Source organism: Gorilla gorilla, chromosome 9, assembly GCF_029281585.2.
Source record: "Gorilla gorilla gorilla isolate KB3781 chromosome 9, NHGRI_mGorGor1-v2.1_pri, whole genome shotgun sequence".
NCBI lineage: Eukaryota > Metazoa > Chordata > Mammalia > Primates > Hominidae > Gorilla > Gorilla gorilla.
The window spans coordinates 132,031,386-132,053,473 of NC_073233.2; the positions used below are offsets into that span (position 1 = coordinate 132,031,386).

At 38.7% G+C, this 22,088-nt stretch overlaps 2 protein-coding genes across 6 annotated transcripts in view; one reads left to right on the forward strand and one right to left on the reverse strand.

The window, feature by feature from the left end:
* Positions 1-464: 464 nt before the first annotated feature.
* On the reverse strand, positions 465-10,993 carry LOC101143175 (olfactory receptor 10N1-like). Its single transcript, XM_063693714.1, is given in 4 exon segments — positions 465-709; positions 712-1,453; positions 3,264-3,303; positions 10,770-10,993. Coding segments are annotated over 4 exon segments (1,251 nt in total).
* The window catches only part of VWA5A (von Willebrand factor A domain containing 5A), a 31,145-nt gene continuing 19,845 nt past the window's right edge, over positions 10,789-22,088 (forward strand). For 2 of the 5 annotated variants that reach the window (XM_019037590.3, XM_055355832.2), the window contains exons 1-10: positions 10,789-10,865; positions 12,881-12,938; positions 13,055-13,257; positions 13,571-13,793; positions 13,915-14,090; positions 14,357-14,471; positions 18,322-18,491; positions 18,728-18,816; positions 19,020-19,164; positions 19,599-19,678. In XM_019037590.3, the coding sequence (XP_018893135.1) occupies positions 12,896-12,938; positions 13,055-13,257; positions 13,571-13,793; positions 13,915-14,090; positions 14,357-14,471; positions 18,322-18,491; positions 18,728-18,816; positions 19,020-19,164; positions 19,599-19,678 (1,244 nt within the window). In that variant the 5' untranslated portion in view covers positions 10,789-10,865; positions 12,881-12,895. Of the gene's footprint in view, positions 10,866-11,930; positions 12,065-12,880; positions 12,939-13,054; positions 13,258-13,570; positions 13,794-13,914; positions 14,091-14,356; positions 14,472-18,321; positions 18,492-18,727; positions 18,817-19,019; positions 19,165-19,598; positions 19,679-22,088 lie in introns of all 5 variants that reach the window. The other 3 variants (XM_055355831.2, XM_063693621.1, XM_055355830.2) reach the window with 3 other exon arrangements.

Sequence of the window (22,088 nt, forward strand, 5' to 3'; positions counted from 1 at the left end):
TGTGTAACCTTGGGTTCATTATTTGAAATATTTAATCCTCAAAACTCTTTTCTACATTATGTAAAATCTACTTTATAGGGGTGATGTGAAGATTTAATAAGATGATGTATGTGAAATGTTCATCACAATGCCCAGAAGACAGATCATGCTCTGTGAATGTTAGTTAATATTCTTCTTCACAAAGTGGAAGAACTGAAATTCTTATAGGCAGAAAAGGGGAACAATTACATTTTAATTGGAGCAAAAAGTAAGGTAAAATTGAATGTTGATTTGGACAGAGAGGAACTATTGAAGGGTGCTTCTTGGACTGCTCTTTATCCTCAACCAGGAAATATTGGCTACCTATTATAGGGACAAAAAATCTATCTCCAAGTGCTTGCTTTGCCCCTTGGATTCCCTATCCAGAACTAAGAGGCAAAGAATAATGTTAATTATGTCATTTATTCCCAATAATAACTCATAATTTATTCACAAACAGTAAGTAAAACATTTCGGAATACTCTTTTCAGGGACCTTTTCACTTCCTTGTTCCTTAAGGAATAGATTAACGAGTTCAGCATGGGTGAGACAACATTATTTAATATTTGCACCATGGCACCAAGCAAGGGGTTGGGTGTGGACTTCAGATAGATGATGATTACAGGTCCATAGGCACAGAGGATTGCAATAAGGTGAGCACTGCAGGTGGAGAAGGCTTTCTGCCTGCCTCTGATGAGCAGATTCTCAAGATGGCAATCCCAATGTGAGTGTAGCAGACACAGACACTGATCAAAAGTGTTAAAGCCGGAAAGCCAACATTTATGGAACCCACCCTCTGGGCCAGGGCACTGTCAGTACAAGCCAGGGGTAAGACAGCAGGAATGTCACAGAAGAAGTAGTCCACTTGATTGGGGCCACAGTAGGACAACTGAAAGGTAAAGGAGGTCAGAATGGTGGCGTGAAGACAACCCACCAACCCGGCTACCACGACCAAGCCGACACAGACTCCGGGCTTCATGATGAGCATATATCTCAGTGGGTGACGTATGGCAACAAAGCGATCATAAGACATCACAGAACAGAGGCAGCCTTCAGCAGAACCCAGCAAGTGATAGAAGAAGAGCTGTGAAGCACATCTCTTAAAAGAAATGACTGGGCTCTGGCCAGAGAGATACAATAGCATCTTGGGACATGTTACAGATGGGAACAATATGTCAAAAGTAGACAGGCGTCCCAAGAAGAAATACATAGGAGTGTGAAGGGTAGAGGAAGGAACAATCGCTATAAAGATGAGTAAATTTCCAAGTAGGGTGAAGAGGTAGATGAATGAGAAGACAGCACAGAGTACAGCCTCCAGTCCCTCTGTCTGAGGTATTCCCCGTAGAATGAATTCATTCAGCAATGTGTGATTCCTCGTGTTCGTGGAAGGGTAGTCTGGGTTTTCACAAAATATGTGAAAATATGAATGTGGAGGCTAATTGGGATAAACACAATACCAATACATTCATTGGCACCAATTTTTGTTTAAACATTAAGTTGATGTTGAAATTAAGAATTAGAAATTATTCCAAAGACATTTAGGAATTAGTAAAGCATGCATAGGCCTTCATATCTTCAGATATATTCCTTCATGAATATAGACACAAAACAAAATGAAACATTAATATGGTGAATTGTTGGATGGGCTAAGAGAATGGAGAACATAATTAATGTCCACAACAAATTATACAGTAATGAATGCCCTAAAAAGACCAACTTATAAGTCAGATCCTCCTGATTCCTCTTCAGAATATTTCTACAGTTATTCAAAGATGTGATCAGATGCCCTAATTATTCACCAAAAGTCAATTTGGTCATTGACACGTCTAATAAGAATGATGGATTGAGATACAATGCAATGAGCATTAAGATTTGGGTTGTATTAGTATCATTCTAATTATAGATAAACTTTTTATTTTTGGCATGTTCTTATTTGGAAATATTCATTTGCCTGAAAAGAAACTAACAGTGACTAATTTGGTTATTACTCTGGGGTTTTAAATTGCTTAGAGATTAGCAGCTGAGATGTATTATTATATCCTAGTTTTAGGTTTTAGTGAAGTAGTATCGTATATAAAGATGCAGATATGAAACATTTAATCTTTGCTAACAATTGGAATTTTTGAATCCTTAGAATAATGAAACTAAAATATTTCAATTCTGAAGCTTTTTGTGTGTTTTTATCTTTAATTTTTTTTATTATTTTGTTGTGTAAGAGCACTTAACATGAGAAGTACTCTCTTACCAGATTTTCAGTATAGAATACAATATTATTATTAACAATATAGGGACAATATTGTACAGCAGATCTCTAGACTCATCTTGCATTAATAAAACTTTAGAGCCATTGATTAGGAACTCCGTCTCCCTCTCTTCCCTGCCCACCCATGACAACCATCATTTTGCGCACAGCTTCTATGAATTTGACTGTTTTATTTTAAGGGAAAGAGGTAACTGTATAGGCTGAGAACATGTAACTGCCACTGGGGTATGACAATGCTTGAATACAAAGGCTCTTGTGAATCATCCAAGAAGGATGTTTTCATTTTCAGTTTTTACTTTTTTGATATATATATTTTTGATATTCCCAAATATGAAAACAAATAATTGCCCTTATCTCTACTTACAATTCCTGGTCAATTTCTCTGATCCTCTTTATAAGTAATAGTTATTGATTGATAATTTTAGCCTCTAAAAATATGGAAGTGGTAAGATAGATGAATATCATCCATATATACACAGGAAGTACTGAAGGAATTGAGTTCAGGTTCTGTTAGACTTCCAGATCCCTGAGAGTAGTAGCTATAATTTGTCATTGAATCTGCAGCATGTGTCACAGTGCTTCTGAATAGCTGGAATTTAAATATTTGTTAGAGGAATGAATGAATGAAAAGTTGGAAATTAATTTATGGGTATTATCTGACTGTGAGTTCTATGAAAAGACCATGTTTATTCTTGCTCATCATTGTATCACTAGGATTTAAGAAGTAGCAGCACCCAATAAGTGAGTTTATTTCGATCAAATTTTTGAATGCTCTAGAATTATTCCTTTGGTCCTTCGACTATTTTAAGTCTTTTTCTTAACCCCTGCAAAAAATGGTTGTAGTCGGCCTACTTTTGGCTTCAGATACATACCTAGTAAAAGGAATTTAGATATTCATTGAAATGTAGAGTATCTAATTGCTGAACTAGGAGAGATAGGATGAGGCTTGAATATCTTTGAAATTGCTGTAACTCATAAGTACCTCTTGCTGGAGGAGAGTTAAGGAAGGCAAATGGACCTTTCTGAAGAGAAGGAAAAGAACAAAATTATGATTAGTGGAAAGTTCTGTCACAGCAACAACTAAAGAATGTGAAAAGGAGTTATTGTAAACAATATCTTAAATAGGACAAAATTATTCACACAACCTTAGGTACCAGATTTAGATCCTATGTCTTAGATCATGTGATAATCAAATCTGGAAAAGTGTTGTCACAACATATTAATGAAATTGATGCAATCTATAATTGTCTTAAGGCATCAAGTCTATAGAGATTCTGTTTATTGTATTGGGTTCTTTGAATTTTGGGGTCCTTTGGGGTTTCTTGTTGGGGGAAAGCTAGTATTCTTCATTCCCCTCCACTACCCCACCTCCTTACCTCAGGATCCTTTTGTCTTCTTCCTCTGGGGGATCATCTGGATCTGAAATCAGTTTGTATGTGTGCCTTAGTTGTTGAAGAACAAGTGCATGGCCACTGGGTGGCCTCCATGATCTGGATTAGTCATCTCTTCACATACGTACCTTGGGAGGTTTCTGAACAATTTCAGTTAGGCTCAATGAACAGAGGACAAATAGAGTTAACTGCTATGTAGTTATTTTAATGCATTCCTAGAAAAAGATGTTTAATAACTCAGCACAGAAAAGTGGAGTGTAATTTGTGACTTTTAAACTAAGAAAATCTAGGGGATAAATGGAAAAACTAGTTTGATGTTGGAAATCAAGATCAAGTCAATGGGAAAATATTGCCAAAATGTGGGATGTTCTTATAGTTGTGCTTGGTATATAGTGAGTATCCACTAATGTTTGTTTTTGATTAACTGAGATAATACTTACCTCACGGAATTGTGTAAGGATTACATATGATGATATTCCTGATATAACCTTGAAAAAGATAGAGAATTCTATTGTTCTCTGCTTGGATGAGAGGAGCCAATAAGGCAATGTTGATAAGGAAAGACAAGATTTTAAGCCAGGTAGATTTTGTTTTACATCTAGGCTCTTGCTTACTAATTCTGTGACTCTGCTATGACTTCCATTTGCTTATCTCCAAAATAAGGATAGTATGACATTCTAAGGGTTGTTTGGTAGACTGAATGGGATAATGTAATACAAGGCATCTAATAGGATGTCTGATATATTTCAGATGCCCAGCAACTTTTACTTAGTCCTTTACTCTGACAAGGGTAAAAATATTCTTGTAATGTATTGACTTAATATCAGCATGAGTACAGCTAATGCTAAGTAACTCACAGTTTGGGGAAGTGTTTAGAAAATACCCCTGAGCACTGATGGAGGTCTCCTCTGAATTATATTGAGGTGCAAAAATAATATATGTGATAGAGGAGATTGGAAACCATGGCTTAAGTGCCTCCTGCATCCTCCACACCCCACAAGAAAGAACCCCTCCCAATCGTTCAAAAATGAATTATGCTAATACATGGTATCAGTGATAGACAAAGTGAAATGTGAGTTACTCGGCTGTTGACTCGAAAGCAGTACAATATGAACATGACTTTCTGTAAGATAAAAATTCAAAGAAAAGGAGATCTATGAGAAATAGCTCATGAAAACAATACCATTTCAGGTTGAGATTTTATTAAACATGACTTTAAAAAATTTCTGTCCTTATAACTTCAAATATTATTTTTTAAAATTTTAAATATTTAAGTTCCTCACCATTTCTAGACCCACAACCAGACAGGTTCACAGCTGTCAAAGAAATGAGGAACTGAGAATGATAATTTAAATAGTAATTTAGGGTTGCAACCATAATAGAAATAAATATAGCTTTCCTAGAAGATTCTATTCAAATCCAAACATTTGTCTAGAAAAGAGACATCATAGAATATTAAAAAGAACTTAAATCAGAGGTTTAAAGATTCAAGCTCAAGTTCTGCTATTTGGTGGTGTGACTATGGGCCAGTAATTCATACTCTCTGAGCGTCGGCTTCCCATCATTACAGAAGCAGAAAGTATTCCTTGCACCAGTAGCCAAAACCTTAACTAGGCAGCTAAAAATTATCATTCAAACTAGGACACTTTAAGAGCAAAGGGGAGCATGATTAATAATTAAGGCGGGGCAATAAGGGTAAAATAGGACAGTTCTTTGTGTTTCACCCACCTGTATTTTGATATCTACACTATAATTGTGCTTCTTGAATATGTGGAATGTTCTTATAATTGTGCTTGGTTTATACTAAGCACCCACTCATGTTACTATTAACTGAGATATTTATCTTACAGAATTACTGTAAAGATTAAATATGGTGATGTTCATGAAAGAGTTTGATACCTAATAAGATGTTATATAATAGTTCATTATTATTATATTTACTGTGGGGAGTCCATATAATATACATAAATAATGAATATGTAATATTCATTATTATTATATTTACTATGGGGAGTCCCATGCTAAAAAAGATTGGAAAACTCTTTAGCGTGGGCCTCCCCATAGTAAATATAATAATAATGAAAATGATAGTCAATGTCTTAAGCCTGAATGATATCACTAGGAGAGATTGGTGTAGTCAAGACAAAATAGTACTGGAGGCCAAACATTGAGAAATACTACATTTTAGGAAAAGGAGAAGGATAGGGAGTCATTTAAGAAGAAATGTACATATCCTTCAGAGAATTAGGAAGAGAACCAGAAGAATGTCTGTTATATATATATTTGTCTGCTAAAGATTATTTATTTTCTCCATGTCAAGGAATATAACCAACTAAATTTTAATTCTAAGCAACTCTGTGGGGCTTGGAATGTGATGGATGCTGAATTCATTAGTAACAACAAAAGGAAAGGAATCAAGAAATACATTCCTAAATGCTGTATGAGAAGGTGAGTGGAGGAAGACTCTGGCTGCCATATAGAATGAGAAAGAAGCACTTCAAGGTGATTTCTTCCAACAATTCTTGCTACTCAGGTCTTTGGAGTGAGGAAAACAAGTAAAAATTAAGGAAGTTGAGGAGAAGCTCTGAATACTTACATAGTCACAAGGATCACGACCAGCTCAATTAAGGAACACAAATGTTTTTAACCCTTCTTTTGTCTTCAGTTTCTTCTATAGAGTATGGGGCTCTCCATCCCAAACATCTCATTTCTCAGCGTGCCAAGGAGTTAGTTGGGTTTGAGTTCTCTAGTTGCAGACCCCAAATGGCTTTTTCTTTTTCATTCAGAACCATACAGAAGATATTATACATCTGATGGCTGCCCTATGGCCTAGGATGACTTCCTCAGAGTTAGCGAAAGTGAAAATATCCCCTACCTTTGTGGAATTTTAAATGGTCTCATAGTCCCTTGGAGCCTCGTCTATGATCTATCCTGAGACAGGGAGCAGGAGCCCTCTGAGCACAGGGATCAATTAAATGGCAGATATTGGAAGAGTTTAGGAGTTAGCAAACAGGATGCAGTAATCACGATACCCTTTAAAGGAACTGGGAATCAAAGAGCTGTGGATCCCTCCTGACCACCCTATTTTTCTGGTTTGGGTAGATATCTCATCAGTCTCTTTTGTTCTGTGCAGACTTCAGGGATTTGGCCTGCCAAATCTGTCATTTTTCCAGTTTCTACCCATCCCTATACCTCTTATGGCTGTGGAAGAAATTATAATGAATAGAATACTCACTTTGGAGCCAGAAGGTTCTGAGTGCGAAGAACAAGTTTGTTTCTCATTAGCTATATGTCCTTGAGCAGGTACCTGGTGCTGTTTGAGCCTTCACTTTGTGTTGTGTAAAATGGAGTTATGATAGTATTTCACAGGGTGATTGTGAGTGTTTAGATAATGCTTGTAAACTTCCTGACATACTGTGTACCCATGAGATTTATATTTCTTGAAATTGGATAAACAAAGATTTCTCACCTCTTTAATTTCATTGTTAGAATCCTTCCTTTTGCTTTTTCCCCCACTTGCTCTTTTCCTCTTTTCCTTCCCAATTTTAAGATGAGGGTTTTTTAAAAACAATGTTTGGTGGTTTTGTTTTGTTTGTTTTAACGATGAGTAATTAAAACCAAAAGATGGTGAGCAGAAAAAACTACCAAACCAAAACTAAAATAATGTTGCCAGATTTAGAAAAAGTATAAGAAATCTCAGAATCCTTTTCATGAAAGTAGCCTTTCTATGTGGAAATCTAAGTGGCATATAGTTTTCCAGATTCTCAAAATTCCGCTGGCCAACCCAACAAAAGGAAAGTGGAACTAACATTTAGAGAATGCCAACTTGTGACATATGCCTTAAAACTTATTTCATTTAATGATTACAACATACATATAGACTAGGTATTATCAGTTCGTTCTACAAACGATGACATGGACTCGGAGTAGTTAAATTGCTTTCTCACAATTATACAACTATTAAGAACTAGAGGTAGGACTCAAGCCCCAGACTGAATCTAAAGCTCATAGACTTAATTATGTGACAGAGCCAAGTAGATCCTGATAAATTAGAACCTGGTTTCTTGTTTTCTCTACAATTTTCCGAACCTCTGGATGAGCAATATATGTTCTTTACAAGCCCTCATAGATTTTTAGACACTTGAGCTGCATCCTGCCTATCCCCTTTGGCATTTGTCTAGGCTTTGGGTTTGTCAGGAGCATGTTTGCTTGTAATCGATGAAAATTGTTACTTTTAAGCAATGGTCACTCTCATCCAAGAAATTTCTGACAAACTACTAAGTGATTTGTGATCACAGACATTATTCCTGTCTGTAATTAATGTAGTTTGACATACTATGTAAAACACTTAGCACTGGTTTCAAATAGGAACTCAATATATAGTACTATGCATATTTTTAAATTCACTCTATCTATCCATTCATTTATGATAAGTTTCTGCTGAGCCCAGGTTGTCTGTGATATCTTCAAACACTTAATTTCCAAGTTATCAGTGATCATATGAAAATTATACCTATTAATTATAATTGTTATCACCAATATGTAATAAATGCTTATAAGATTTGTGCACATGTCTGAGCATTTGTTATTTGATCTTTTGAAATCTATTCTCCAGTATCTATAGTGGATTGCAATCACAAGACCTAAGCGTATATACAACCACTGGGATTTGTATGTATTTATTCATTAAACAAATAACTTCATGCATTTTAAAAACTTACTTTCTTAAAGATTTACAATTTTAAGAGCACATAAAGGGCTCAAGTATGATAAAAACTGCAGGAAGTTTTAGATGAATTGCTGTGGAAACATCAGAGGAGAGAGAACAAGCAGAACTGGACACTTAAAACTCCATGATGATAGAGAACATTGAAGAAAGAGAATAACAGAAATGAGACAATGACCGAAACAACTTATTGAAAGCCTGTTCTGAACCAATGCTAAGCACTCTAGGACAAACATCCTTTTTATTTCAGGAAGGGAAATGGCTCTCAGAAGAACTGAAGAAAAATAAGTAGCAAACTATGATAAACATAATCAACACACAGCGGCATAATTCAGGGTACATGTGTTACAGTGGTGGGTGCTAAAACAAATTGGATATCGTTCTCATAATATACAGATTTCTATTTCCATTATAAACAAATGTGCTTTTCATATTCTGGAGAAGATACTTTCCTTAAAAGTCTACTTTTTAATTAATCATAATCAAACGTATTAGGGTAGGATAAGGACCCAAAGAGCTGTTATAAACCATGGAGAAATTTGTTACTTTATCCTGTAAAATTCTGTGATGATACAGTGGCTTGCTCTATGAGAGTCTCAGGGGCTCAGGATCTTTCTGTCTTGTTGCTTCTCCATTTTTAGGGGAAATGCTCTAGGCTTTATGATCTAGTCTTTATGGTTCAAGCTGGCTCAGGATATACCTGCATTCACACCAGTGAGCAGGAAGAGGGTAAAGTGAATGGGAGGCCATCCTCTTTTCTTTGAAAGGGCGTGACATGGTGTTGCACTTATTTCTTGTACCCTACGGGCCAGAGCTTAGTTACAAGGCCACACCAGCTTTAAGGGAGGCTGGGCAATGTTTTTATTCTGAATGGTCATAGACATTGTGAAACTTGGGGTTCCTGTTAGTATAAAAAAGAAGGTGAGAATGAACCTTGAGGAATGCCTGGCAACACTAAGACAGACTTTTAAGTGAAGATATCTCATCTATATCGGTTTAATTGTGTATATTGTGCTAGGTTATGGGAATTTTCACATAGTTGTCTTTTCAACAACCAGCATCTTCTGTGTGTTTCCTGATTCAGTGCCCTCTAACCACACTGCATGCCTGGTCTGTGGTAGACTTTTAGTGCTACGCTCTAAGCCCAGCAGGATCAGATGATGAACTCTGCCCACGTTTCCAGCTCTTCCCTTTTGTTGCTCAGTTGTTTCGGCCAATGGAAAGAAGGCACAGTCACAAGGAACAATACCAGACATGATTTCTCTCCAGAGAAAAGGATAATTTCCTCTCATAATTAGTTCAGTACATGTAAAAAACATGGTTGTAGGGCCTAGTACTGATAAAATAGAATTTGTGCTTATATTATGCTTTACTATATATGCATATATTACATGCATGTAACTGTATATACATGCATGGGTGTACATATATACACATATATACATCTATGCATGCACATCCATGTATATAAATGTGTATGTGGGTGTATATATATATGTATACATATGTATATATGTATATATGTGTGTGTGTGTGTGTATATATATATATATATATATAAAACTTTTATAGCCACTAAGATTCATTAGATCTCACAAAAACAATCCGTGGAGGTTTGTCATTATCCCCGTTTCAGATGAGAGAACAAATAACTTGGGGAGAGTAAAATATCCACAAAAAATACATCACAGAGACCAAAATCAAGCTGTGTTTTCCGTATGTATCATGTATTCTTTATCCTATAGATTCTCAACAGCAATATGACACTTTAAGTCCCAGATTTAATAGGTTGTTTTGAAATAGAGAAGCCATGGGGACCTTGATCGCTTCTAATGTCCTTTAGCCAGGTAAATGAGCATAGACATTCTCAGTTACTTACATCGTTAACCCAAACGTTTGGTTTCAGGATCCCATAAGCGACCCATGACAGGAAGAGTTGGGCTTCCCTGGCTAGAGCTTCTCTCATTAGAGCAGATGTGTGTGCCTTGCACTATCTCCTTATCTTTCCCCGTGCTGTAGGGGAGGGGCAACTTGGGGGAAAATGACTCACATTAGAGATAAGGTGTCAATGATATAATCTTCATAAAGCTTTGATTAACAGGGCCCAGGACACAGTAAGCCTTTGGCAATTAAGCTTTTACAAAAATATGCAGTTTTTAATGTCATTGTTGTTGTTCCTGTTGCAGCATTTTCCCTTGCCCTCTTTGCCTGTTCTCTGATTGTTCCTTAGCAAAGAGCAAAAAAAAAAAAAAAAAAAAACCAAACGTTCCAAAGTCGAAGACTTTTCCTTTGATACAAACAAGCGAAAGTTCGATTATTTGTTTAATAATTTTCCGTTGATCCCTTAGTCTTGTAGTCGCTACTTTATAACCGGTCCCTAGAAGGGGGCGGTTCTTTCCGTAAATTATGACTGCAGCTGTTTTCACTCCGCTGTGACTCAGAGAGCTCCGGACTGCAGGAGAGGAAGGTAGGGGACCAAGCTACCGGTGCAGGGCCTGGATCCAACCCCTGCTCTGGAAGACTGAGAGCTCCATATTCTAGCTCCCTTTCCCCAGTTCCCAAATTTGTAGGGGCTCCTTGTATTGCACGCCCCATGGGTGGAGGATTTCATCCTGATGTATGATCCCCAGGAAGGTTCCTGCAAGTTTGGCAGTTTAGGGGAATCTTTTGGAGGTTGAAGGAGGGATTTAGCCATCTCCTAATCTCAAGGCCCTTCTTCCTACTTTCCTTCTCTTTTACTTTACTTTTTTTCCCGCTTTCTTTCTTTGATATAGACAATTGATGTTCTCTCAGTTTCAGGATAGTGTAAGCTGAGGAAATGAGGCTGTAAGCCTCCATCTACTCCAATCAATTGCAGCCCCTAAGCCCTTCTCTATAGAAATGTAAGAGACCGATGCAGTCTCTTCTGTAAATACGTGGACATTGGAAATCTAGGACTGAATGGAAAGGTTAAATCAATCTCTGATTTTATCCAAGCCCCACTTCTTACCCCAAATCTCCTCCTTGTCTGGTTCCGAGTTCTGCACTTCACCCCTGCCACAGGCCGCAGGGGTGTGTGTGGCCGGTGGTGCCACCCAGCTCCCCTCCCTCCCTCCTAGCTGTTGAGCGGCTGGTGCTGGGACTCTGCATTCCTGAAGCAGCTACCTGGCTAGGCCGGAAGCCTTGTATTCTCCCAGCTGCCTCAGATTCATGGCTTTCAGCTTGGTGGCCAGTCTCTACCTAAGCCTTGCAAGTTGCCTTTCTGAAGTGCCATCCTGACAGACAGAACTAATTCTGACCCAAACTAATTTTGTTTGTACTGGGAAGAGTGGGGGGCAAGGGTGCAGAATAGCAGGTTTTCCTCAACGGAGGATTTGTTCTGAGCTTAGAATCAGGAAGCGAAGGCTATTTCCTTGTAGGGGTGCCCTTTGCGTCTCTCTCTTTTACTCAAGCCACCCTTGGTGAGTATTGCCCAGCCTGAGAGCTTCTCTTTCAGCTGTTTTACTCCTGTGTGAGTCTCCTGCTTTAGGCTCTCTGTTTAATGTGTTATTAGAAATTCTTCCCTCCCCCAGCCCAGCCTGTTCTACCAGAGAACTTGCCCAGGTCAGAGGTCTGCGTAGAAGCCCTTTTCTGAGCATCCTCTCCTCTCCTCACACCTGCCACTGTCCTCTGCGTTGCTGTCGAATTGTGAGTCATTTTGCCACACTCAGTTTTTATCCAGTTTCTCAAAATAAAAACATATATGGAATGAAAAGCCTGATTTATTGGTGCTGTTTTTTGGGGGTGCAAATGTAGGCTATGTGCATATATAATATTTAAATATATTAGAATATCTTGGATGGATACAAACAAATATACTCGTATCTTTTAATTTTGGGTCCCAGAAGAAAAGCCACAAGGTAAATGGCCTGTGGCAGGAGTCCATCTTGGATCACACAGCTTCTCACATGCAGCACGTCTCTGAATGCCATGATCCAAAGTGAATGGTGGCAGAGGTTTATTGATTAACAGTAACAACAATAATAGGGACAATAGTGATGTCTGTCATCATTGATTAAATGCCTCCTATGGCCCATGTGCTATTGTAGGGACTTCACATGTATTAATTCATATACGATGTGCGGATATTATGCTACTCATTTTGGAAAGAAAATACTGAGGCTCAGAGGGGTTAGTGACACCTACTCCATACGCCCAAGGAGTGGTGAATTAAATACACTTTTGAGAAAGTGGAATCGGTATTTGAACCAGCCTCAGGGTGTTTCAGAGATTTCCTGTTTAGTAGATACCAGTGAATCTTACACCTTCCCCACCTGGGACTGCCATTTAAAAGGAGCCTTATGAATGAAATCTTCGTCTCCTTTTTGTAAAGGTTCCAACTTCCTAACTCCAACATTAACCCTTTGAATGTATTCTTATGCCAGAGAAAGGCACATAAAGTACTGGTGTTTGAACAGATAACTTCCAACATGTCTCTCTGTTTGTGATATGTCTTTTCTGCAGAAATCTTGCATCACCATGGTGCACTTCTGTGGCCTACTCACCCTCCAACGGGAGCCAGGTAAGCCTAATTTGTGACTCACTTGCCATTGAATCTTTGGCACCTATCACAAGGCTTGATCTACAAGGAGGCAATCTATTGAAGCTTGATGAACTTGAACTCTGGTCTATCTCCAGTGCCGCTGAAGAGTATCTCTGTGAGTGTGAACATTTACGAGTTTGTGGCTGGTGTGTCTGCAACTTTGAACTACGAGAATGAGGAGAAAGTTCCTTTGGAGGCCTTCTTTGTGTTCCCCATGGATGAAGACTCTGCTGTTTACAGCTTCGAGGCCTTGGTGGATGGGAAGAAAATTGTAGCAGAATTACAAGACAAGATGAAGGTAGTAGAGATTACCTCCTCCCTTCTTATTACATTACCTCCTCCCTTCTTATTTCCTTAATGCATACTCTTTATGATCTCTACTAAATGTACCTTCACAAAACATGCTGATGTTGAAAGCTCTTTCTTCCACTCTTTTCTAACTGCCATTTTTCTAAAATCATTTGGGGGAAGAAATCAATCAGAGGCATTCAGAGTATAGCTGTGATTAGACAAGACTAATCACACAGTCGCTCTGCACTGCTCATCTCTTTTTCAGCCATGTAACCTTGGATGTTCCCTTTCTTTCCCATCCCTCGCCCTGTGCTTCTCAGGCCCGCACTAACTATGAGAAAGCCATCTCCCAGGGCCACCAGGCCTTCTTATTGGAGGGGGACAGCAGCTCCAGGGATGTCTTCTCTTGCAATGTGGGTAACCTCCAACCTGGGTCAAAGGCGGCAGTCACCCTGAAGTATGTGCAGGAGCTGCCTCTGGAAACAGATGGGGCTCTGCGCTTTGTGCTCCCAGCTGTCCTGAATCCTAGATACCAGTTCTCTGGTGAGTACCTCTCCCCTTTGAATTCTAGCGGTGGGTGACATAAATGGGGAAATTTTCTTAAGGTTGAGAGTGTCATAAAAAGTGTTGGCAAGGAAAACAGAACTAAGGTCATCTTTTATAGGGTCGTCTAAGGACAGTTGCCTTAATGTGAAGACTCCTATAGTCCCTGTGGAGGACCTGCCCTACACACTCAGCATGGTCGCCACCATAGATTCCCAGCATGGCATTGAGAAGGTCCAATCCAACTGCCCCTTGAGTCCTACTGAGTACCTAGGAGAGGACAAGACTTCTGCTCAGGTAGTTAATGAGAGAATACTGCTGTTGTCAGTACCTCTGTTGCTTGAGTCTTGACTTGGTCCCCACCCATTTCTTCCCAAATGGTAACCCAGAGGAGGTCCCACATGCTCCTTCCATATCGTCATTTAATCTCCAGAGCCTTCTCTCCAGCCTCACCTCTGTTCCTGGTCATGCTGTCTTATGGAGGGGGACTGCGCCCTAACCTCAGCCCCAAGGAGCAAGAAGTTATGATTCTAATGTGGCTCCTTTACCTGTCCTCCACTCAGGTTTCCCTGGCTGCTGGACACAAGTTTGATCGGGACGTGGAACTCCTGATTTACTACAGTGAGGTGCATACCCCCAGCGTGGTTGTGGAGATGGGGATGCCTAACATGAAGCCAGGTATTTTCTTTCTTCCTTTGTAGTCATCCCCTAAGGGGCAACTCCCTGTCTTGGAATTACTGTCAAATTACTCTCTTTTCTTTCCTTCCCTCCAGGGGTGGTTAATACATGTGAAACACTGAAATAGTTTACACTATGTCATGCAAAAATGGTTAGGTTTAATGACTGTCATGTGATATGTCTTGTAGGCAAATTTAAGTAGATCAGTAGATAATTGGGCAAAAGCCAGGAACAGATAATTTACAAGAGAAAACATGGCCAGTTTATAAACATGTGGCAATGATCAGTCTTGACAGACATCCAAATAATCATGTGACATTTTCACTTTTCAAATTATCAACGATTTCCAAATCTGATGCCTCATGCTTTAAAAGGTTTTCTTAAGGTTGTGAGTGTGCTGAAAAGTGAACTAACCTTTTGAGGATAAATTTGGCCATATGTGTTAAATCAATGTTAACTTTGGTAATTTCACTTTTAGACATCTTGCCTAAGGAATTAAATCCATATATAAGTAAAAATATGCACTGAGATGTCCCCCACCATTTTAATAATATCGAGTATTAGTAAGCAATCAAAATGTCTCTTATTGGCTAAATTTGCTATGCTAGGTATACTTCATGAGTTATTATGCAGCTACTAAAATAGTGTATATTGACAGATTGAAGTAATTGGAAAAATGACCTCCAAAGAATGTTAAGTAAAAGAAAAGTAAGTTATAGACAGATTACCACTATAAAATACTCTGTGCTTTAGGAAAAACATTTTAAAACACAGGAAGAATGCAAGTAGTCATTGTGATTAGATTGACTAAGTCTAGTTCTTAATTTCTTTTTTATCTAATACATAATTTCTATTGATTGATTCATCACAGCTACATGCAGTCTCAACTGGAGTTTTTTTCTCTTTTCGAGATATAATATATGTAACAAAATTGACCATTTTAACTGTTTTTAAGTGTACAGTTCTGTGGTCTTCAGGACATTCACCTTGTACAACCATCACCACCCTTCATCTCCAAAACTTTTTTGTTTTGCCCTAGCTTCTTAATTTCTAAGACTAAGTTTAGCTTCTTAATAACTTTAGTTTCTTAGTTTCTTTTAATGTTTATTACTTTTGAAATTTTCCTTAATGTATATGCACTCTTTCTTGGAATTTAAATTGGTATAACCCATGTCAGTTTGCTGTGTTCTTGGGGCCTTCCTGGGCTGCCATGCTTCTGAGTTTCAATGACACAGGACTGGAGTGCTATTGCCACTTCTGAAGCATTTACACATGGTGGAATGGACATGTCCTTGGTGACAATCATATTCAAAGTGGGACGGCTTGGGTTAGGCTCTTGTTTTTACAATTATAGCTGTTGTCAAGAAAATTCCCTGTAGTTGTTTTTCTAGAGTACCCTACTATCTCATTGTTAATGTTTGCTTCCAAAGTAGCTTCATACTTGAGCTCACGAATTGAACTTTTTAGTTTTCCCTCACTTGCTCAACCACTCTTCCTCAGGGCAAGCTCTCCAGGCTAAGGTCATTCAAGGGGCTCCCAGCTTCCCCCAGATTTGCTGTAACCATCTCCTCTTCCACGAAGCTCCATGCTCTGTCTTTGTACGTTAGTTATCTGCTTTTTCCTTTCCTTATGGTGACTATTTCCTTGGGTGTCCATGAAATATTCCCATAACAGTGACCTACGTGTCAGTTAAGATTATTTCAAAGGACTATTTTCACCAGAGAAAGTTCCATAATGTTGGATCTCGAAAGGTAAGGATTGAGATCTCAGTCCCTGTTTTTCTAAGAAGTTCCCCTGGCCCCTATGCAGATTTTCTCATCTAGTCCCCATGACCAGCTCTGAAGGCCAAGGGGGGACATCAGGGACAGTCTTTACAGTCTTGTGAATCCCTTCCAGCAGGACTGCTCAAGTCTTGCTTCCCAGGTCATATATTTAGTCAAGATGACTTGCTGTTCTCATCCACACAAGGAAGCGAATGACAGCTTTAAGCGGCAGCTTGTCTCACTGAAACCGTTCAGAGTTCTGCCAAATGAAACCTACAGATATATGACAAAAACACAGTATGTTATTTGTTTTACAGACTTAGAACAGATGTACTTATGATATTAAGAACATGTTTTTCTAAAATTAAATTTATAATTTAATTTAAAAATTGTATAAAAATAAAATTTACAAATAATTTTATAATATTGTTATTATGGGTTTAATCTGAGTTGAGCCCTAAACTGAGTTCCTTAAGTACATTATATTACTTAACTCTTACAATCAAGCTTGTTCAACTCATGGTCTGTGGGCTGCATGTAGCCCAGGACAGCTTTGAATGCAGACCAACACAAATTTGTAAACTTTCTTAAAACATTATGAAATTATTTTGTGATTTTTTTTTAGCTCATCAGCTGTTGTTAGTGTTAATGTATTTTATATGTGGCCCAAGACAATTCTTCTTCTTATATGACCCTGGGAAGCCAAAAGATTGGATACCCCTGCTTAAAATAATCTTGACATAGGTGTTACTACCTTGACTTTTCAGAGGAAGACATGAGGCTAGCAAGCAGAGGAGCTAAAGTTTGAAATGCCTCATTTGAAAACAAAGAAGCCGAGACTCATGGAGGTGAAAATAATTTGAGCCAGGCTAAAATTATAGTAGATAATCCACATATAACGCTTACAATTCATCTGGCATTGTTGTAAACAGGTTAAATATGTTACCCCATATCATACTCATGCCACCTTTTCTGACTCCTCAATATAGCACCAGCTCCATTTAAACCAGCTGTCTCTGAGAATGGAAAGGAACCTTGCTCGTCACAAAAGCTCCTCCTCCATCATATATCCAGACATCTGGATTGTGTAAATGTTATTTTTTGAACTAGTGTCCTATCATATATTTGATGGGCAACACCCATCTTATTTAGAAGCCAGTTTGGTGTCTGGCATATCCTATGGAGAAGAAATTAAACTGAGCCAGATTCTATTGTCATACCAAATCCCAGGACTACTGAGAATATAAACCTATGATCCTGGAACTGCTTCTTAAAAATGGGATAAAGGAATTTAATTATATAGCCTCTTATATTTTCTGTAAAGCTGGAGTTAACCTAGCCATTCTCATTGCATCTCTATCTCAATACTAGCATTTCAATTCCTGTATCAGCCCTCACTTGCTTCTAAAAATGGTCACAGCTGTGGCTTTGACAACATGGCCAGGTAGACTGGGCTCCTGTGATCACCCCCACACCATTGTTTGGATGATGATAATAGAATCCAACATGTGTCTCAGTGTTTCCCTTTCTTCTGGGGACTATCAGCGAGTTATTCACACCCAAAGCAGACAGACTTACCTTGGTGGGTATAATACTTATACTCTCAACACTTGTAAATTGTCAACCTAAAAACTGTCCATGTGAGTATCACTTTTTTCAAAGCTGTAATTAAAGACTTAAGGCCCATGTGATACATTTCCCATTTATTTGATTTGAAGAAAAGGTTTGATTCTGCAGATAAACTTGTCTGATTCTTTTGGCAAATGCTGGAACATTTTAACCTAATGTATTTCATTCATTTGCCTAGCTGCCAGGAAACTAGTAATCAGTGACAATGTTTTAACTATTGCTTGTGTCTACTAACTTCCATCCTCTTTCTTCTCTTTCATATCTGTTCTGTTTTTGTCTGTCTTATATGTTTATAACTCACCTTGACCCCATTGCAAGCAGTTATGGTACATGAATCATCACAGTGTTTTAGATTTGAGTTTTCCTAGCTCTTAATTGAATTCACTACCATTGATTCTTAGGTACTAGGATTCTTGAGTTCCTTTTTGTCTTACAGTGGCTTTATCCTTTCTGAACAGGTCATTTGATGGGAGATCCATCTGCAATGGTGAGTTTCTATCCAAATATCCCAGAAGATCAACCATCAAATACCTGTGGAGAGTTTATCTTCCTCATGGACCGCTCGGGAAGTATGCAGAGCCCCATGAGTAGTCAGGATACATCTCAGCTGCGAATACAGGCAGCCAAGGTAAAGCTAGTTTCTTTCCTCTTCTGGGTCACATGCTCAAGTGAGGATGAATCTGAGGGGTTAAATAAGGGTCTATCTGGAGCCTGAGAGAGCAGCACGACCACCCTGAGGCTAGCCTTGGAATGTAAGAAGGCGCAAGGTGGGGGATGGCCCACATCCTCAAGAGTCGATTGACAGGGCCCATGTGTTTTGGCGAGCCTCTCTCACTCTGTCTCTTCATACTCTCTTACCTTCAGGAAACACTGATTTTGCTGCTGAAGAGTTTACCTATAGGCTGTTATTTCAACATCTATGGATTTGGCTCTTCCTATGAGGCATGCTTTCCGTAAGTTTCTGGAAAGACAATAGGGAGTACAAAACGAGACTTTAAAGAAAGGGACTAAATTGTTAAAGGGGTTACTGCGGAGTTGACTTTGGCACTGGGGGTTTCGGATAAGACTCTTTTAATGGGGGTTTCTCAATTCAGGGACTCTATACTGGGCAAGGTTAAGTAACCCTCACGTAACTGGGTGTGTTTGTTTTTCTCAGGGAGAGTGTGAAGTACACTCAGCAAACAATGGAGGAGGCTCTGGGGAGAGTGAAGCTTATGCAGGCCGACCTAGGGGGCACTGAAATCTTGACACCACTCCAGAACATTTACAGGGGACCCTCCATCCCAGGCCACCCCCTACAGGTAAGAAGTGGAACAGAGCTAACAGAAGAGACAGGAAGTGTGAAATCTCTAAGAATCTATGCCCCTGAGCTTCATGCAGTATGTTGAAATATAGTTTGCAATTCACAGTCTTCTATCATATAGTAAACAGAAAAAAAAAAAAGATGATGCATTTGTCTTCTTCCTTAACTCCATGCGATGGACACTGGAAGGCCTTTTATGGAGTGCCACGATAACTGAGATGCAGCTAGGAGGGGAGGTGCTAAAAATTCCCAGGGTTCTGAACAGATCATGTGAGAATGTGGTGCCAGCGACTGAAACATTAGGGATTTCATGCCTCTTTGAAGAGGCACCAGAGCCTCTGCAATGAAATAGGTGGATTTTTCAAGGGCAAATTCTGGTTTCTTAAAATGAACTTGACAAAGACCTGATGAACATTTTCTTTCTTTGTATAGCTTTTTGTCTTTACAGATGGAGAAGTTACAGACACGTTTAGTGTAATTAAAGAAGTTAGGATCAACAGACAGAAACACAGGTAGGAAGAAAATGTGATTTCTGGGTGATTGGTGCTAAGTAGTGACACACAGACTCTAGTGCTACATGATGCCGGTGTTGACCTTCCTTGAAGAGGACCAAATGATTTCAGAATTTAGTTTTAGCAGCTGAAAATTTATTTCTCCCTGTAAACATTAAAAACAGTTTTCCAAATAACATCAACAACACAGCAAAACCATTGTTTCTTATTCTTTCTAAACTACAACGGACACAAGAATTGAATAGTAAGATGTTAATTTTTTTTACTATAAACATTTTTAGAGAAGTAAAACATGCTGAAAACTACACAAATTATAAGTATACAACTGGACAAATTATCACAGTGAATGCACTGTGTGATCGCCACGTAGGTAAAAACTGGAATGGTCGTAGGCCTCTCCATCTGTACCCTTTTCCATCATGTCCTATTCCCTGTCACTACACACTAAAACTTTCCTGACTTACAATACCATGGGTTATTTGTGCTTGTTTTTGAATGAAAATAAATAAGTTATACAGTATGCTTTCGTTTCTGTGTATATTGTTTCTTTCCTTTCAGCAGTGTGTTGAGAGATTCATGTATATTTTGAGTATAGCCATAGTTCATTTTCATTGATGTATAGTATTCCACAAAATGACTATGCCATAATTTATATATTGATTTTAATGCTGTTGGACTTCGATTTGGCTGTTAAAAATGATGCTGCTGTGAACAGTTTTGTATTCTTGTACATGTATTGTTTTGCACACACACGTATATGCATACATGCCTATTTATATACGTAGATTTTTCTCTGAGTAGACAGAGTTGTGGAGTTTCTAGGGAATGCCAAACATTTTTCCAAATGATTGTACTAATTTAATTCATTAAATTGTAGGAGTGTTTCAGTCACCTAATTTCCTATCCAAAACATGATATTGTTTGTCTTTAAATTTTAGTTTTGTGTGTGTGTCGTGGTGTCTTATGGTTTTTTTTTTTTTTCTTGAGATGGAGTCTCGCTCTTTCACCCAGGCCGGACTGCAGTGGCGCTATCTCGGCTCACTGCAACCTCCGCCTCCTGGGTTCACACCATTCTCCCGCCTCAGCCTCCCAAGTAGCTGGGACTGCAGGTGCCCGCCACCGCGCCCAGCTAATTTTTTTGTATGTTTAGTAGAGATGGGGTTTCACCGTGTTAGCCAGGATGGTCTCGATCTCCTCACCTCTTGATCTGCCCGCCTTGGCCTCTCAAAGTGCTGGGATTACAGGCGTGAGCCACCGTGCCTGGCCCCTTATTATGGTTTTAACTTACATTTTCCTGCTGATGAATGAAGTTCAGCACCACTTCATATTTATCTGCCAGCTGGATGTCCTCTTTTGTGATGTGCTTTCAAGTCTTTTTCCTGTTACTTATTTATTTCTATTAGATTGATTTTCTTATTGATCTATATAGTTCATTCTGTAGTCTGGATACAAGCTCTTTGTTGACTGTATGTTCTAGAAATACTCTGTAGTTTGCTCTTAACTTCAAAATGTACTTGAGTAATAGTTGTTAATTTTAATGTAGTTCAATATTTTTCAGTCTTTTCCTTTATGGTTAGTGTTTTCTGTGTCCTGTTAAAAAGTCTTTCCCTATCCAAAGTTTCGTATTTTTGTAATGTGGATATCAAATTGACCCTATTCCATTTATGGAAAAGTTTGTCCTTTTCTCAGTAATGCACAGTGTCATCTCTGTCATCAATAAGCACCTGTATACATGTACATTGTTTCTGGGTTCTCTGTTCCATTGCATTGGTCTATTCATCTAGACGTGTGCTAGAACTACACCATATAAATTAGTACAGGTTCATGATAAATCTTGATTTCCAATAGTGATGTCCTCAATTTTGTTCATTTCATAACCAAGACTGTCTTGATTACACTTGACTCTTAGTATTTGTATTTTAGCATTAGCTTGTCAGTTTTTACCAAAAAAGGAACCCTATTGGTATATTGGCTAGAACTGCATTGACTAGATCTATTTAAGCAGGACTTACTATTTACTATATTGAGCATTCCGGTCTATTTACATAGTATATCCTTTCATTTACTTTGGTCTTTTCTGATTTCTCGAAGTGTTTGTTTCCAACATTTTATTAAGAAACCTTAAACATATAGAGATCTTGCAAAAATACAACAATGGGGGCTGGCCACAGTGATTCAAGTCCTGTAATCCCAGCACTTTGGGAGGCTGAGGCAGGCAGACCACGAGGTCAGGAGTTTGAGACCAACCTGGCCAACATGGTGAAACCCTGTCTCTACTAAAAATACAAAAATTAGCCAGGGCATGGTAGTGTGTGCCTGTAATCCCAGCTATCAGGAGGCTGAAGCAGGAGAATTGCTTGAACCCGGGAGGCAGAGGTTGCAGTGAGCCGAGATCACACCACTGCACTCC